General features: G+C 42.9%; 1 protein-coding gene across 1 annotated transcript; it reads left to right on the forward strand.

Annotated features, from left to right (window-relative positions):
* Positions 1–12,604: 12,604 nt before the first annotated feature.
* On the forward strand, positions 12,605–13,657 carry LOC116822471 (olfactory receptor 52R1-like). Its single transcript, XM_032776370.2, has one exon. The coding sequence runs from the start codon at positions 12,624–12,626 to the stop codon at positions 13,620–13,622; it is 999 nt and encodes a 332-aa protein (XP_032632261.2). The 5' UTR covers positions 12,605–12,623; the 3' UTR covers positions 13,623–13,657.
* Positions 13,658–17,747: the final 4,090 nt, after the last annotated feature.

Raw genomic sequence — 17,747 nt, forward strand, 5'->3', positions numbered from 1 at the left:
TAAAAATAAGCTTAGAGGTCTTTCATGGGGGTCCCCACATCTGTACCCCAGAGTTCGGAATAGAGAGGGAACCCTGAGAACAAGCATTTTTGTTAAGCCATGCCTTTTGTTTAATACCATTATCATGATAATGTTTTTTTTCTTTTCTTCCTGTTTTGAGGGGTCAAATCCTGAGGGTTTTCGCTTACCAGAATTCACTGGCTGATGGGGTGGGCTCTCTTTGCCAACAGCTATTAGCAGGTCTTTCTTCTCCCTGCCAGCCAGGTAATTCGGATCAACACAGACAGGAGCCTGTTCACCAGTTTTCAGATTCTTAACTGTTACCAGTTCCAAGGCTGGAGTGTCTTACAGAGATACAACACAAATCCAAAGAGTCTGAGGGTGAGAGTTTGCTTGCTCTCCCCAGCATCCTTAAGCATCTAGCACTAAAACTATTCTGCTCTGCAACACCAGTAACCAAATCTGTCCTTAGACTCTAATGCACACACTGTTTACTCAAAGAGTCAGCATGAAGACATTCCTCTTTCAACAACCTTGTCTTCCCCACAAACTGGCCAAGCGCAGCCACTTGGTTATAGGGCTGATCAACTTTCTTAACAGTATTTACGCCATCTGAGACCTTCTCAAAGCTACCCACACTGGATCTTTCAAAAGGAAAGTCAGTGGATCCATTTACAACAAAAAATTTCTGGCTGTCAGGAACGGAAACTTCCTTGTTTAAATCACTTTCACACCCTTCAGCCACATCAAAGTGCTTGCACAGATTACCATGAGGATTCCTGTTCCTAGGAGCTTCTTTAAGCAACAATTCACCCCTCACTGAAATTCTGCCCTTACCCTCTTCGCCTGGGGCTTGCTGTAAAGGAACACTTTCCTGAGCAACCACAGACTTTTTCTGGGTTTCACTTACATTCTGGATTACCTTTGGCTCATCACGCAAATTTCTACACAATCCCCTTTCAGGCAAACTGCTAGATTTCATAGTTAAAGGGTCAGAAGCATTTTCCTTTACTTTCCACACACAAGCTCAGGAATCTTTTTCTTCTTGCTATAAGTTTCCAAAATGTCAGTAGGTAACACAATCAAATTACCTTTCTACTCTCCATGTGCCCTGGCTAGGGTATCACCCTGATCAGACAGAGCTGCTACACCCTTTTCCAGCCACACATTAGTAACAGGCAAAATACAAGCACCAGAATTGTCAGATCTCTGGGATTTTGCTAAGACACTAACTGGATGCAACCTAGTCATGGTGCCATTCTCCCCAGCAGACACAAACTTTGGACCATTGCCTTCCTGGTCTATAGTTGAATCCAGAACCAACTCTGAGATAACTGCACTATTCTTGCAGCAGAGAATCCTGTGGCACCTTATAGACTAACAGAAGTTTTGGAGCGTGAGCTTTCGTGGGTGAATACCCACTTCATCAGACGCAGGTAGTGGAAATTTCCAGGGGTAGGTATATATATGCTAGCAAGCAAGCTAGAGATAACGAGGTTAGTTCCAGACTAACACGGCTACCCCTCTGATACTTGCACTATTCTCAACCATCACAGGCTGAAAGGCACCTTCTGTCTGCTCCACAGACAAAGAAAAGTCGGAGACACATGATCCTTCACCAGACATACAGCTCGCGATTTCATTTCCCTTGTCCCAGCACACAGGGCTGTTCACAGACAACTGCTTGGAGACCGAGGTAGCTCCCTCCATAGGCAAGTCAATACCCCTGACAGACACAGGAACGTTTCCTTCACTGTCACAATTCTCCACATAGGACACAGGTAAAGGACAGGGACACTCATCTTCCACTATCCTTGCCTTCCCAAACTGCTCACTAGACACAGCCATCAGCTCACAAGGCTGCCTAGGCTCATTCAAACTTTCTTTGACCTCCTCTCCCATCAAAAATCTACACTTTTCTTCCTCAGCCAGGGATTTAACCTGACCATCCAAATTAATCTACTCCTGAATTTTTTTTTCCTGACCAATTCATTCTTTCTGTGCTTGATCTAATTACAGATTCATTTCTGAGACATTAGACAGACGTTCAGACACTTCATTCACAGACAAGCTATTTCCCACCAAGTTAGAGTCTCCTTCTTCTGGTCATAGCATAAGGGGTTAAACAAAGAAAACTGCTCAGAGTAATACAACATACCAACATTGTTATAAACTGAACTTTCAAGAGGATACAGTTTCTACTGTTTTTCCCTTGATTTTTTTTTCCTTGGAGCTGAAGTCTGGCAGTTTCTTGTTGCATCTGATGAACCCTCTGAATATGATTACACTATTTGTGCACATGTATCATTTCTATACCTAAAGTTACGAATATTGACTATGTACCAGTATTTCAAATGTGTTTGCTCCTGGGTAACAACCACAGGAGACTTTACATCCACATCTGTACTATAAAGTTGAGATACTGTTGATTTAAACTCTCTCTAGTGTACAGAACTTATGTTGTGATTTTGTTTAATTCTTAGGTAATCAACTTTGATCAGTCCACTATTACTTATATCACTTAAAATGTATCTTTCTGTACCTAATCTGTTTTACATTTTTCAACCTAACAGCACATTGTTTGAAATGTAAAAGGGAAATCTGCTCAGGAACAAGGGCTGGTGCATTGTCCTCTCCACATTGAGGGAGAACAATGGTCTCAAGTTGCAGTGGGGAAGATCTAGGTTGGATATTAGGAAACACTATTTCACTAGGAGGATGATGAAGCACTGTAATGTGTTAACCAGGGAGGTGGTGGAATCTCCATCCTTAGAGATTTTAACAAACCTTGGCTGAGATGATTTAGTTGTGGTTGGTCTTGGTTTGAGCAGGGTGTTGGACTAGATGACCTCCTGAGGTCTCTTCCAACCCTAGTCTTCTATAATTCTATGATTCTATGAGAGGCAGACTGGGTAATAAAAAGTTACACTGGTGAAACTTTTGATCAGGGCATGATGGTATAAGTCTGCGGTCCCAGGCTGGAGATCTGGGGTGAGCTGGCTGGAGCCTCTGTATTGTTGGATCATGAGTGGTTAGTGAAAACACTTATGTAAGTACAGATGGTTCTGTCCCTGTCTGCAAAAGGCTGTGTAAGTGGAAGATCTGAGATGACTGCACCTTGTCAGAGTCTCAGTGCGAGAAGGGGCCTAGACTTAATTGGCAGAGGATTTTGAGGTAACCCCATTCCAGGTTGCACCCTGGGAACGTCCATCACATCCACCAAACAAACAGGCCTGGCTAGACCAGGAGTTAATTTCCCTCTTGTCATGTGCTCAGTTAGTGATGGAGAGACCGTGGTTATGGCAGGGAAATCAGGACTGATGCATTCTGTCTGTCATTCTCTGTGTGACCTTTCGCAATTCACATATCCCTGTGCCTCAGTTGACCTATCTGTATGATGGGGATGTGTTCATAGTGATTTTCCTCTGCTAGGTATTTTGAAGATCCTTTAATTAAAGGTGCTACAGGATATGATGATACTCACAGATGAGAATTAAAGATCTGTGATCCATTAGCGACATCCCCACATACCTGCAAAAAGGGATCAGGTCTCCCATCAGTCATTTCTCTCTCGATATCTCTGTCTTCTACAATGTATCCCACCTTGGCATTTGTGGGGTGTCAGGCCCTGTGCAGATCTAAGCATTATCCATAGTTTTCTTAGCAATCAACTATAATTTTTAAATATACACAAGTGCACAGAGCAGCCAATTCCTCTTTGACTCAGTGGAGACCCCAAGAGCTCTCATCTCCCTTTGGGAAGGACTCTTAATTATTGTTTACTCCTATAGCAGGATAAAGAACACAGAAGAACAGAAAGGGAATGAAAATATTGGCTAGAGTGCTTCTGTGTCCAGCCTGTTTCCATTTAGATGACCCTTCTACCCTAGAGGCTGGATGAACCTGCACTGGGATTGCACAGAGCTTTAATATAAATAGTGCACATCTCTGTGTCAGCTCTCAGTATGGGATGATGCTGCAGATGCTGGAGTGACAGAGGTGTGGGAACCGGCTACATGAGGGGGATTCCCAGGGAAGACGCTTCCTTCTCAGTATTCACAGGTACCCATCTCCTGTTGAGGAGCTCACCTATCTGACAAACCTAATAGAACATGGGTGTTATGGGATAGAGATTAGGTTTGTGATCCTTTTCGCTCTGCACAACCATTAAATACCCGAGGACTCTGGATAGAGGTGGTGAGTTCGCTCTAGTATCACTGGCCAAATTGTCCCTCTTTGCTGCCCTCTCCATGCAGGGCCGGCTTTAGGTACCAGCCCTCCAAGCACGTGCTTGGGGTGGCACTTTCTAAGGGGCGGCAAACCAGCTCCCTCCCCCCTTTTTTTTTTTTTTGTTTGGAGTGACAAAAAGCCACTCACTTTGTCAGCGCATGAGCCGGGATCCAAGCCCCCTGCCCAACCCGGCTGCGCCCTGCACAGCCCACTCAAGCATTGAAATGCCGCACAGCCCTGGGGATACTCAGATCGGCAGCGGCTGCAGGACCCCTCCCCCCTTTCTACATCCCGGGCCCCTCTACCCTCCCTCCCCGGCTCCTCACACACTCCAGGAGCCCCTCTCACCGCCGCCGCAGCCCATGCTCGGCTCCAGGGCCCGGGCTGTAGCGGCAAGAGGGGCTCCCAGAGTGTGTGAGGAGCTGGAGAGGGAGGGAAGCGGGTCCCCTGGAGCCAAGCCCGGGCTGTGGCGGCGAGAGGGGATCCTGGAGTGTGTGAGGAGGTGAGCGGCTGGCTGGGCTCATTGGTGCTGAGCAGGTAGCCCCTCAGCAGTAGATCCTCGCCTTACCACCTGACGGGGCTGGGCCAGGGTGTAGTGAGGCTCAAGATCAGCAGGTTCAGGGGGCTCTCCAGGTCCTCGGCCACCAGCATGTCAGGAGTGAGGGCAGTGAGGACGAACTGATCCACCTCGGCGACCAGCAGCGCCGCAAAGCCCAGGGAGGGGGCCGTGTTCTCCGTGCCGCCCCACAGCTGCACTGCCACTTGGAAGTACTCCCGCTCCACTCCTCCCAGCAGCTCCACCTGCATGGGGATGGAGCCGCGGCTGGGCCAGAGCTCAGCTACTGTGTGCTGGTAGCGGATCCCACATTTGGGGGTGGGGAGCCTAGTGCTGGGGCAGCTGAGGTGTGGGTGAGGGGGGAGAGAGCCCAGTGCTGGGGTGGCAGGTGGGGCACTGGTGAGGGGGGGGCAGCCAAACATTTTTTGGCTTGGAGCGGCAAAAAACCTAGAGCCAGCCCTGCCTCCATGCCAAGCTGATGACTTCCAGCCCCAATGTGTCTGTATTTCAGTGACACAGTGGATTCCTCAGCATGAAAGGTGTTAGTAGATGTCCAATACAAGGGCAAATTCAGAGACCATGGACCAGAGTTTGCTCAGGCCCCACCAAGGCAAAAGCCTCCTTGGAGTTAGAACTCAGAAAAGGCCTCAGGAGCCAGATGTGTGTTAATACACAGAGAGTGTCACCTCCTATTCTTGGATTTCAGGGCTTGGCAGTTAAAGAGTGAGGGGGATTGGAAGTGTTACCTTAATTTAATTTGCTGGAAAGCATAGAGGTGATAGTGTTCCTCACTGGAATAATTATACAAGTTTTTTCTCCATGGGCAAGACATGTTTTCTCCTAGCTTTATTAATGAAGTTAGTTGAACTGTTATGCCTGAAACTTTCAAAAAACAATTCAGCCAGAAGCAGAAACCCGGTATGGGAATTTTTTAGTCCAAACAGTGACAGTTTGGTAAACTTATAAGCAACTGAATATAAGGTCTCCAAAATGAACGTGTCAGACTGCCCTAACTAAGAGTAGTGCCCCCATCACTATGTAGAATGGCCAATCATAAGAAAACAAGAACACGAGTGGTCATAATGGGTCAGACCAAGGGCCAATCTAGCCTAGTATCCTCTCTTCTAACAGTGGCCAGTGCCAGGGGCTCCAGAGGGAATGAAGAGAGCAGGCAATCGTCAAGTGATCTATCTCCTGTTGTTCATTCCCAGCCTCTGGCAAACAAAGATTAGGGACACCTTCCCTGCCGATCCTGGCTAATAGCCATTGCTGGACTTATCCTCCATGAACTTATCTAGTTCTTTTTTGAACCCTTTTATTTCTTGGCCTTCAAAACATCCTCAGGCAAAGAATTCCACAGGTTTGTGCATTGTGTAAAAAAACACTTCCTTTATTTGTTTTAAACCTGCTGCCTATACATTTCATTTGGTCACCCCTAGTTCTTGTGTTATGAGAAGGAGTAAACTATCTACTTTCTCTACACCAGTCATGAGTTTACACACCTCAGGCATATCCTCCCTTAGTTGTCTCTTTTCCAAGCTGAAAAGTCCCAGTGTTATTCATCTCTCATCACATAGAAACGCTTCGTAATAATTTTTGTTGCCATTTTCTGAAACTTTTCCAATTCCAATATATCTTTTTATGAGATGGGGTGACCATATCCTCTCACAATATTCAAGATGTGGGCATGCTATGGATTTATATACAGACAATATGATATTTTCTGTCTTATTATCTATCTCTTTCTTAATTATTCTCAACATTCTCTTTGCTTTTTTGACTGCAGCTGGACACTGAGTGGGTGTTTTCAGAAAACTATCCACAGTGACTCCAAGATCTCTTTCTTGAGTGGTAACAGGTAATTTAGCCCCCATCATTTTATATGTGTAGTAGAGATTATGCTTTCCAATGTGCATTACTCTGCAATTATCAATATTAAATTTCATCTGCCATTTGGTTGCCCAATCATGCAGTTTTGAGAGATCCTTTAATTGTTCTTTGCATTTTGCCTGGGTCTTAAGAATCTTCAGAAATTTTATATCATCTGCAAATTTTGCCACCTCACTGATTACCCCTTTTTCCAGATCATTTATGAATATGTTGAATAGGACTGGTCTCAGAACAGACATCTGGGGGACACCACTATTTACCTCACTCCATTGTGAAAACTGACCATTTACAAAATTTATACTATCCTTTGTTTCCTATCTTTTAGCCAGCTACCAATCCATGAGAGCACCTCCCCCTTATTCTGCGGCAGTTTAAGAGCCTTTGGTGAAGGAACTTGTCAAAGGCTTCATGAAAATCTAAGTACCCTTTGTCTACCAGATCTCCCTTATCCACGTGCTTATTAACCCCATCAAAGAATTATAGTAGATTGGTGAGGCGTGATTTCCCTTTACAAAACACATAGTCACTCTTCCCAAACAAATTCAGTATATCTACATATCTGACAATATTGTTCTTTATTATAGTTTCAACCACTTTGCCCGGCACTGAAGTCAAGCTTACTAGCCTGTAATTGCTGGGGTCACCTCTAGAGCCCTTTTTAAAAAATTGACATCACATTAACTATGTTCCAGTCATCTGGTACAGAAGCTTATAGTTTCTCCACAATGACATTATTAACCCCAGTTCTCTCAGCTTCTCATCGTAAGTCTTGTGCACCAGCCCTCTAATCATTTTCATTACCCTCCACTGGACTCTCTCCAATTTGTCCAAATCGTTTCTGTAGAGGCAGGACCAAAACTGGATGTAATACTCCAGTTGTGGCCTTACCAGTGCTGAATAGAGGGGAATAATCACTTCCCTCAATCTGCTGGCAATGCTTCTATTAATACAGCCCAATAAGTCGTTAGCCTTCTTGGGAACGAGAGCACACTGCTGACTCATATCCATATTCTCATCCACTGTAATCCCCGTGTCCTTTTCTGCAGAATTGCTGCTTAGCCAGCTTGTAGGAGTGCATGGGATTCTTCCTTCCTAAGTGCAGGACTCTGCACTTGTCTTTGTTGAACCTCATCAGATTTCTTTTAGCCTAATCCTCCAATTTGTCTAGGTCACTATGGACCCTATCCCTATCCCTACCCTCCAGCGTATCTACCTCTCCCCCATCTTAATTTCATCTGCAAACTTTCAGAGGGTACAATTAATCCTATCATCCAGATCATTGATAAAGATTTTTTTTTTTAAAGATGCTTTTTTTTTAAAGAAACCATGCTAAGAGCACAGGAAAATACCATACCGATGTGCAGAAAGAACAGCAAGCGTAGAAAGTGCCCAGCATGGCTTAGCGGGGAACTCAGTGGTGAGCTGAAGCAAAAGAAGGAAGCTTACAAAAAATGGAAGCTGACAGATGACTGGGGAGGCATATAAGTTTTGCTCGGACCTGCAGGGATAGAATCAGAAAGGCACAGGCAATTGAGTTGAAACTCGCAAGGATGTGAAGTATAGGAAGGGGTTTAAAGTTAAGCAAAGAAGAGGACTAGGATGGTGTAGGTCCCCTTACTCAATGAGGCAGGTACCTAGAGTGTGAAGATTAGGAAAGGCTGAAGTATCTCAATTCTTCTTCACTTCATCTTTACGGGCAGGAATCAACTCCCAACTATACACGGGGGAACAAGCAGGAGAAGGAGGACAGCAGCCCACTGATGAGGTCAGGTTAGGATACTTAAAGATTTGCGTGCACAAGTCTTCTATGGCGCGGCGAACTGCTCCCGAGGTGTGCCTGAGGAGTTAGTTGATTGATGCAGAGCCGTTGACCATTATCTTTGAAAATTCAGGCGAACAGGAGAGATCCAGAGGACTGAGGAGCAAATATAGTACCTATCTTTAAGAGAAGAAAGGGAAAAAGGAAGATAGTCCAGGGAACTACAGACCAATCAGTCTCACCTCAATCCTGGAAAAATCATGGAGCAGGTGTGAAGGAATCTCATCCTGAAAACACATTAGAGGAAAAAACAAGGTGATCAGAAGTCAGTCAGCAGTGGATTACCAAGGGTAAATTCATGCCTGACAACCTGATTGCTTTCTATGATGAGATGACTGGACTCGTGGATGGGGGCAAAGCTGTTGATGTTGTAATACCTTGACTTTAAGTAAGGCTTTTAGACACGGTTCCTCCACAGCATTCTCTCATCAGCTAAACTAAGGAAGTATGGGTTGGAAGAGGAATGGACTGTGAAAGTGCTAAAGATTAAACTGGTTGAATCAACAGGGCTCAGCGGGTAGGTATCAATGGCACACTCTCTACGTTGGGGAACCAGTAACATAGTGGTGTGCCCCAGGGGTCTGTCTAGGCCCGTTCTATTCAGTGTCTTCATTTAATGATCTTGATGATGGGGATAAGCTTGCACATTAAGTAAATTTTGCTAGATGACACCAAGTTGGGGGGAGTGGATGGACATGCTGGAGGTCAGGAATCAGGATTCAGGGAGACTTAGACAAATTGGAGAAGTGGGCCACAAAGAAACCGTCATGAAGTTTCAACAAGGACAAGTGCAAGTCCTGCCACTTAGAACAGAAAAACCCCATGCACTGCTATCAGAGCTGGGAGATGTTTGGCCTTAGTAGCAGTGCTGAAGAAAAAGGATCTTGGGGTTATGGTAGATATGGAAAGTTGAATTCATGAGGCGTACCAGTGTGCTCTTTAGCCAAAAGGCTAATAGCATACTGGGCTGTATTAGTAGGAGTGTTGCCAGCAGATGGAGGGATGTGATTATATCCCCTCTATTCGGGCACTGGTTGAGGCCGCATCTGGAAATATTGTGGTCCAGTTTTGGGCCACGCCACACACTAACAAAGGTCGTGGGAACAATTGGAGAGAGTCCATCGCGGAGGGCAACAAAAATAATTAAGAGGACTGGAAGCACATGACTTATGAAGGATAGACTGATAGGCACTGGGCTTATTTAGCCTGCAGAAGAGAAGATTTAAGCAGGGATTTGATAGCACACTTCAACTAACTTGAAGGGTTATGCTCCAAGGAGGAGGGAGCTAGGCTGTTCTCAGTGGTGACGGAGACAGAACAAGGAGCAATGGTTTGAAGTTGCAGTTGCGGAATGTCGAGGCTGGATATTTAGAAAAAACTTTTCTGACCTAGGAGAGTGGTGAAGTATTGGAATGGGTTACCTAGGGAGGTGGTAGAATCTCCATCTTTAGAGCTATTTAAAGTCCGGCTAGACCGCACCCTGGCAGGGATTATTTAGGGAAAATGGTCCTGCCTTTAGCAGGGGGTTGGACTAGATGACCTCATGAGGTCCCTTCCAACCTTTTGATTCTATGATTCTATGATTCTATGTTGAACAAAACTCCACTTCATACAGGTTGCCAGCTTGACATAGAGCCGCTGATCACTGCCCGCTGAGCCCGACAATCTAGCCAGATTTCTATCCACCTTATAGTCTATTAATCTATTAATCCATACTTTTTTAATTTGCTGGCAAGAATACTGTTGGAGATGATATCAAAAGCTTTCCTAAAGTCAAGATATATCATGTCCATTGCTTTCCCCATATCCACAGAACCAGCTATCTCATCATAGAAGGCAATCATGTTGGTAAGGCATGACTTGCCCTTGGTGAATTCATGTTAATTGTTCCTGATCACCTCCCTCTCTCCAAGTGCTTCAGAACTGATTCCTTAAGGACCTACTCCATGAATTTTCAAGGGACTGAGGGGAGGCTGACTGGCTTGTAGTTCTCTGGAGCCTTTTTCCAGTCATCCGGGACCTCCTCCAATCGTTATGAGTTTTCAAAGATAATAGCCAATGGCTCTGAAGACAAATCAACCAACTACTCTAACACCCTCAGATGCAGTTCATCCAGCACCATGGACTTGTTGTCTTCCAGCTTTTTTAAATAGTTCTGAATCACTTCTTTCTCCACAGAGGGCTGGTCAGCTCCTTTCCATGCTGTACAGCCCAGTGCAGTAGTCTGGGAGCTGACCTTGTTCATGAAGACAGGGGCAAAAAAATCATTGAGTACATTAGCTTTTTCCACATCCTCTGTCACTAGGTTGCCTACCCCATTTGGTAAGCGGCCCACATTTTCTCTGACCTTCTTCTTGTTCCTAACATACCTGAAGAAACTCTACTGGTTACTCTTAATATATCTTGCTAGCTGCAACTCCAAGTGTGATTTGGCCTTCCTGATTTCATTCCTGCATACCTGAGAAATATTTTTATATTCCTCACTGGTTATTTGTCCAAGCTTCCACTTCTTTTTAACCTCTTTTTTGTGTTTAAGATCAGCAAGGATTTCACTATTAAACCAAGCTGGCTGCCTACCATATTTACTATTCTTTCTACACATCGGGATGGTATGTTCCTCTAACCTCAATAAGGATTCTTTAAAATACAGCTAGATTTCCTGGACTCCTTTCTCTCTCATGTTATTCTCCCATTATACATTCAAGATGAGCTTCTATAATGGTGTCTTTAAAAAGTTTCCAAGCAGCTTGCAAGGATTTCACTTTTGGCACTCTACCCTTTAATTTTTGTTTAACTAATCTCTTCATTTTTGTGTAGTTCCCCTTCCTAAAATTGAAATGTGCTCCACTTATTCCTACATCAAGAATTGCCTGTCCACATGTGGGTTCCCAGAATAGCTGCTCCCAGAAGCATCCAGTCCTCAGGTGACATGTACCCAGTCAATGTGGTGATAGTTGAAATCCCCCATTATCAATTAGTTTTTTTTATTTTAATAGCTTATTTAATTGCCCTAAGTATTTCATAGTCTCTATCACAATCCTGCTCAGGCGATCTGTAGTATACCCCTACCGCTGTATTCTTATTATAAGACATGAAATTTCTATCCATAGAGATTCTATGATACAATTTGATTCAGTTAAGATTTGTACTTCATTTGATTCTACACTTTCTTTCACATATAGCACTACTTCCCCGCCAGCACGACCTCTTCTGTCCTTCCAATATATTAGCTCCCTTGTATTACTGTGTCCCATTGATTATCCTCATTCCAATAAATTTCTGTGATGCCTCTTATATCAATATCCTCATGTGATATGAGTGACTCTAGTTTTCCCATTTTGTTATTTAGAATTTTAGCATTGGTATATAAGCATTTTAAAATCTTAAGTCCTTTTAGCTGTCTATCATTACAGGATGTAATTGAATGGGACACTTTTTCATTTGATTATTTCTCATGAGATCCTGCCTGTATTTTATCATTTTCCATCTTCTCGTCCTCAGTAAGACTTAGAGAATCTCCATTAATAGATCAGACCTTAGGGATGTCTTTGTCTGAACCACATTCCTCTGCACCTGTCGGCTTTCCCCGAGCTCTTAGTTTAAAAACTTCTCTATGACCTTTTTAGTTTTAAGTCCCAGCAATCTGCTTCCATTTTGGTTCAGGTGGAGCGCATCCTTCCTGTATAGACTCCCCCTTTCCTAAAAGTGTTCCCATTTGTGAATCCCTTTCAGCTAAACATTTTAATCCAATAACGGCTGAGTCACAGAGTGGTAATTCAGTCTTGACAGGAACAATATGGATAAACAGTATTCAGAAGCATGTTTCCTGCTGGTGCCTATTAAGGTTTCTCAGACCATGACATGTAGGAATTAATGATGCAAGGGGCCCCTTAAAATTTGGAATTGGTATTAGTAGGGTCTGTTGCTCATAATTCATTTCTCTGAATAATGACAATGACATTTTTCAGTGTGTGAAGAGCAACTAATCTGCTTCACCCATGGGAAGAGCCTCCCGTAGCATAGGATGTAGTGTCTCCCATTTACATTGTCTTTCCATCCAGGCATGTGTACAGCGACCATCACCTGAGAGCCTGGGAACATACAGAAAGATTGGGGAACGTACAGTACATGCAGGAGAGACCGTTCTGCTTCAGAATTGGTCACCTTCTCCCCTACTGCATGTCAGATTCCAACACAACCGATTTCACCAACCCCTCCACCTTCATCCTGCTGGGCATTCCTGGCCTGGAGGATGCCCATGTCTGGATCTCAATCCCCTTTTGCTCCATGTATGTCACAGCAATCTTGGGGAACTTCACCATCCTGTTCACTGTGAATACAGAGCCGAGTCTCCATGGACCCATGTACTATTTCCTTTGCATGCTGGCCATCACCGATCTGGTTGTATCTACGTCTATTGTGCCCAAAATGCTGGCAATATATTGGTTCAATTCCAGAGAGATCAATTTCAGTTCCTGCCTCACCCAATTATACTTCTTTCACTACTTCTCAGTGATGGAGTCTGGGATCTTTGTGGCCATGGCTTTGGATCGTTATGTGGCCATCTGTGATCCCCTGAGACATTCCACCATCCTAACAAAGTCCACTGTGGCTAAGATTGGCCTGGCCATGATGCTGCGCAGCAGTATTGTTGTACTGCCATATCCCTTCCTGGTAAGACAATGGCCTTATTGCAGAACCAACATCATCCCCCAGTCGTACTGTGCACACATAGCTGTGGTGAAGCTGGCCTGCGCTGACATCCGCATCAGTAGCTACTACGGCCTCTTTGTGATATTCTGTGTAATGGGTCTGGATGCAATTTTCATTGCCCTGTCTTACACCCAGATCCTCAGGGCCATCTTCAGCCTGCCCACAAAGGATGCCCGGATCAAGACTTTTGGGACCTGCATCTCCCACCTTTGCTCCAACTTAGCCTTTTACATCCCAAGTCTCTTCTTCTCCCTCATGTATCGGTTTGTTCAGAATGTACCCCTGCATTTCCACATTCTCATTGCCAACATTTACCTCTTGATGCCCCCTGTGCTAAATCCCATCATCTACGGGTTGAGGACCAAACAGATTCAGGAAAGGCTGCTCCAGCTCTTTACTCATAAAGGGACCTAAAATTTTCTCCTGGTTCTCTGGCTCTCAGACCTCCAAGCAGAGCTGGCTGGTGATATGGTGCTGGAGAGTCAGAGAGACGTTAAATCCTTTCCTGACCTTACTATGCTGTGTTGGTGTGAAAAATTAGGGAATTGGTCAATACACAATTCATAGAGTTGACACCTTTCTAATTGTTGGTAAGTGCTCCACCTCTTCAGCGGTGGCCCACCCCTGTCACATGAAAAAGAGCCTTTTCAGATTTTCCTAGGAATGACAATTTTTTCCAGTTTTTTTAGGCCTCACCTCATATTGCTAAAACCATTCAATCATTGGTTCAACAGACAATCATTCACAAATGTATCTCAACAGGCAACTCTCGAATCTGCCCGGTACAAAAAACAAATGGGTCGTGTCATCTTACCATTGACTATCAAAAGTTGAATCAAGTGACTCCAGCTTGTACAGCTGTTGTATGCAAAATGCCTGACCTGATTAAATCTATCAATCCCAAAGCAAAATGTTTTTCTACCATGTGTCTATGGAAAGCCAACGTTGCCCAGCTTTCACAGTAGAAGGGGGTCAGTTTCCGTTTCAAGTCTGGCCCCAAGGGCTACATAATAGTTCAGCCATTTTCCATGGGTAAATTAAATGTATTTTATCAAGGTTTTCAGAACCCTCTGTTCTATTTCAATATGTAGCAACAGAAACTCAAGAGAAACACCTAGAGTGTCAACCGAACTTTTTCAAATCATCAAGGACACAGGATTAATGGTCCAAGCAGTTTCCTTTCTGCGTATCACATTTTCTCAAGGAGCTCGATCACCTGCACATCAAAAGATGGGTTCAATTTGGGAACTACCCATGCCCACTAACATAACTGCTTTACATTCGTTCTTAGGTTTAGCAGGATACCATCGAAACTTCATCCCTAACTTTGATCACATTGCACTTCCGCTCTATAAACTCTTGAAAAAAGAAATTGCTTGAATTTGGACAAACATGCAAACATAGGGAAATGATCTATTTGGTACATGACGTACCATCAGAAGGCCATCAAGTGGTGGAAGAAAAACATGCAGTGCCTCAACTCGGTAGGTTGGTGGCCATGCATGAAGGCAAATGTACACCAGTACAGTAAAAATTGTTTAATTTGTGCACAGAATAATCCTACCCCAACAGAATAGAATGCTCCTTTAAGATCCCAAATATATGAAGGTCCATGGAAACCAATACCTTCTTGTTGTCATTAGTCCATTCTTTTAATAGGTGGAAGCATTTCCTTTAAAAGCAAAAACGCTGTAGCCACAGCAGAGGCTCTAACTGACCAAGCATTTTCTCACTGGGAACTCCCTGCTAGGGTGGAGTCAGACAGTGGAACACAGTTTACTGAACAAGTTTTCCAAAAAGACCTACATTTATTAAGAGTGCAACAAAAATTCCATATTCCATACAGATCTCAATAATCAGGGATGGTAGAGCGAAAAAATCACACCATCAAACTTACGCTGCAAAAGTTGGTAGATGTTAATGGACACAGTTGAGACACCCTGATTCCTCTCATTTTAATGGCATTCAGGGAAACTCCAGCTGTCTCCACAAATCATACACCCGGTGAGGTTATAACTAAACAAACTATGCACATGCCAGAGCATCTTTTATATCATGCCAGTGGCACACAGCTAAAGGGAATAAAGCTTGAAAGCCATCTGCAAACCTTACAGGAACATCTGAATCAGGTAGTTTGCAAATTGGAAAAATTCAAATGAAAGGCAAGAACCTATTTTGACAAAATTAAACAAAAAAAAAAAGCTTTTGAGGTTGGAAAACGGGTTACGCTTTTATTCTAAGGTGGATCTGAACACACTTATGTAACCCATAAACTGGGCTATAGGTTATTATGGACAGATTAAGTGCCTCTGTGTATAAAATCAAAATTGTACCAAGTTCCAAAAAAGTAGATAAATATCATAATGCGAATCAGCTAAAGCAGTATAGCAAGGGAAATATCTTTCCACAGGCACCAGAACCAAAGATGGTAATGGTGCAAGAAAGCCAACATGAAAGAACTCAGTGACAGACACAATAAAAATGCCACTAGCACCCACAGTAACCCTATATGTCTGCTTGAATGCTGCAGATGAGACTGAATCACAGGCAGGTTCTCCACCAGAGACACAAACGGTTGCAGTGGAGCAAAATATTATGGTGGGACTAAACTCAGATTTGCCTATTAAGGCTAAAAATTCACAGATAACAGTGACTTGGATACAAGAAAGAGTAAAACCAGGCCAAGAGTCATATAAAACACCAGGCCTATCAACTGAGATTTTCTTTAAATGGAATTACCCACCAGACCAAGAACAGTTCATAGCTAAAATTTGAGACAGGACACTGTTTACCAGATGGATTAATGATACGACTGTAACAATGTCTAAGGTACAGAATCTTATGTCAGATTTGTATAGACTAGGGTTACATGTAACATTAAAAGATAAACAAAAACTTGTATTATGGAAAAATTTCCCACAGAAATATACTGTTGCCCAAAGACATTACGTAGCCAAATGCCTCATTGGTTTTATCAACAAGTCAAAGGAAAAGTAGGGAAACATATAGTTCTTGAATATGATATAGAAGAAAATAAACAAAAGCCTTATGTAGATTGGAAAAAGGATTGTTCCTTTACTGAAGATAGGCTAGTCAACCAGACAAAGGACAATTCATAGCTAAAATTTTGGACAGAACACTGTTAACTGAATGGACTAATGATAAAATTGTAACAATCACAGAATTATAGAATATTACAGTTTGAAGAGACCTCAGGATGTCATCTAGTCCAACCCCATGCTCAAACCAGGACCAACACCAACTTAATTATCCTAGCCAAGGCTTTGTCAAGCTGGGCCTTAAAAACCTCGAAGGATGGAAATACCACCCTCTCCCTACGTAACCCATTCCAGTGCTTTAGCACTCTCTGAGTGAAAAAAAATGTAAGATACAAAATCATATATTGGGTTCATGTAGACTAGGATTACATGTAACATTGAGAAATAACCAAAAGTCTTATATAGACTGGAAAAACAAAATCTTTCCCTTACTGAAGAAATCTAGCAGGGGACAATGTAAAACATCTATCTCAGAAGAAACTCATTCTTTTCCAGCCAGTGATGGAATTCCATATGGATTATGGGAAAATAGAACCAGATGTCGAAGCTCAGTAAAAGGTAGAACAATGGCTATTCATGATTTAAAACAGGAAGATGAGAAAGAGTATAAGACCTGTATAAAAATTAAAGTTTGGATGGAACTAGAGTTTTTAACAAATACTTCAAGGTGAAGGTACAGGCAATAAGAGTTAAAAGGGACCGTGAACGTCAAAATTCAGTAAAATATCCTAAATTACAGTCAGGGCCTATTAGTGGTCTGACTGCCACACCGGTGGCAGGGGCGTTAATCAATCAGGTATAATTCATGCATATCCCTGTTGTGTTAAATCAATCTTATTGGCAAATAAGCAAGTTCAATTACTGCAGAGACAGCAAGGTGGCATTTGTTTTTTTCCTCAGTACATTGTGTAGATAAGGTTACTGCTTATCAACAATGAGTGCAGGATATAGCTAATTTGGATCTAAAAGAACACAATAATCTGCATACTCCTAGACGAAAACACAAACACCAAATCAACTGGAAATCATAAGCAGTATTACAAGGTTATGTGGTACAAAAATGTCAATTTGAAATAAGGAGAATGTTGAAAAGACAAAAAGCACATTAAGTATGCACTTCAGGAAGAAGTTAATCACGTAGTTGATTCAATATTGAAAGGGATTTATGGATTATCAACTAAGAAAAAATTGACAGTGTATAATATGCATAAAGTCACTAGATTATTTAATAAAAACCAAGAAAAGATTAATCAATTGGTAAACTACAATAATGATCAGGACAAAATTCATTATTTTGGAGGAAAACCTAGTTGCTTTCAATTTTTAGAATGAAAAGGGTACCAAAATTGATTAAAAACCAGCAAATTATAAATTGGTATTATCCACAGTATATTCAAAGGTATGGAGAAGAAAAAGTTGAATGCCAAATGGAATGTAAAAAAATATGTCATTTGGGGCAATCAGAAACCTAGGGTTTGTG

This window comes from Chelonoidis abingdonii, chromosome 1 (genome assembly GCF_003597395.2).
Source record: "Chelonoidis abingdonii isolate Lonesome George chromosome 1, CheloAbing_2.0, whole genome shotgun sequence".
Lineage (NCBI taxonomy): Eukaryota > Metazoa > Chordata > Testudines > Testudinidae > Chelonoidis > Chelonoidis abingdonii.

Bases quoted from the DNA above. Each gene is read 5' to 3' on its own strand.
- LOC116822471 (XM_032776370.2), top strand. From the start codon at position 12,624: ATGCAGGAGAGACCGTTCTGCTTCAGAATTGGTCACCTTCTCCCCTAC.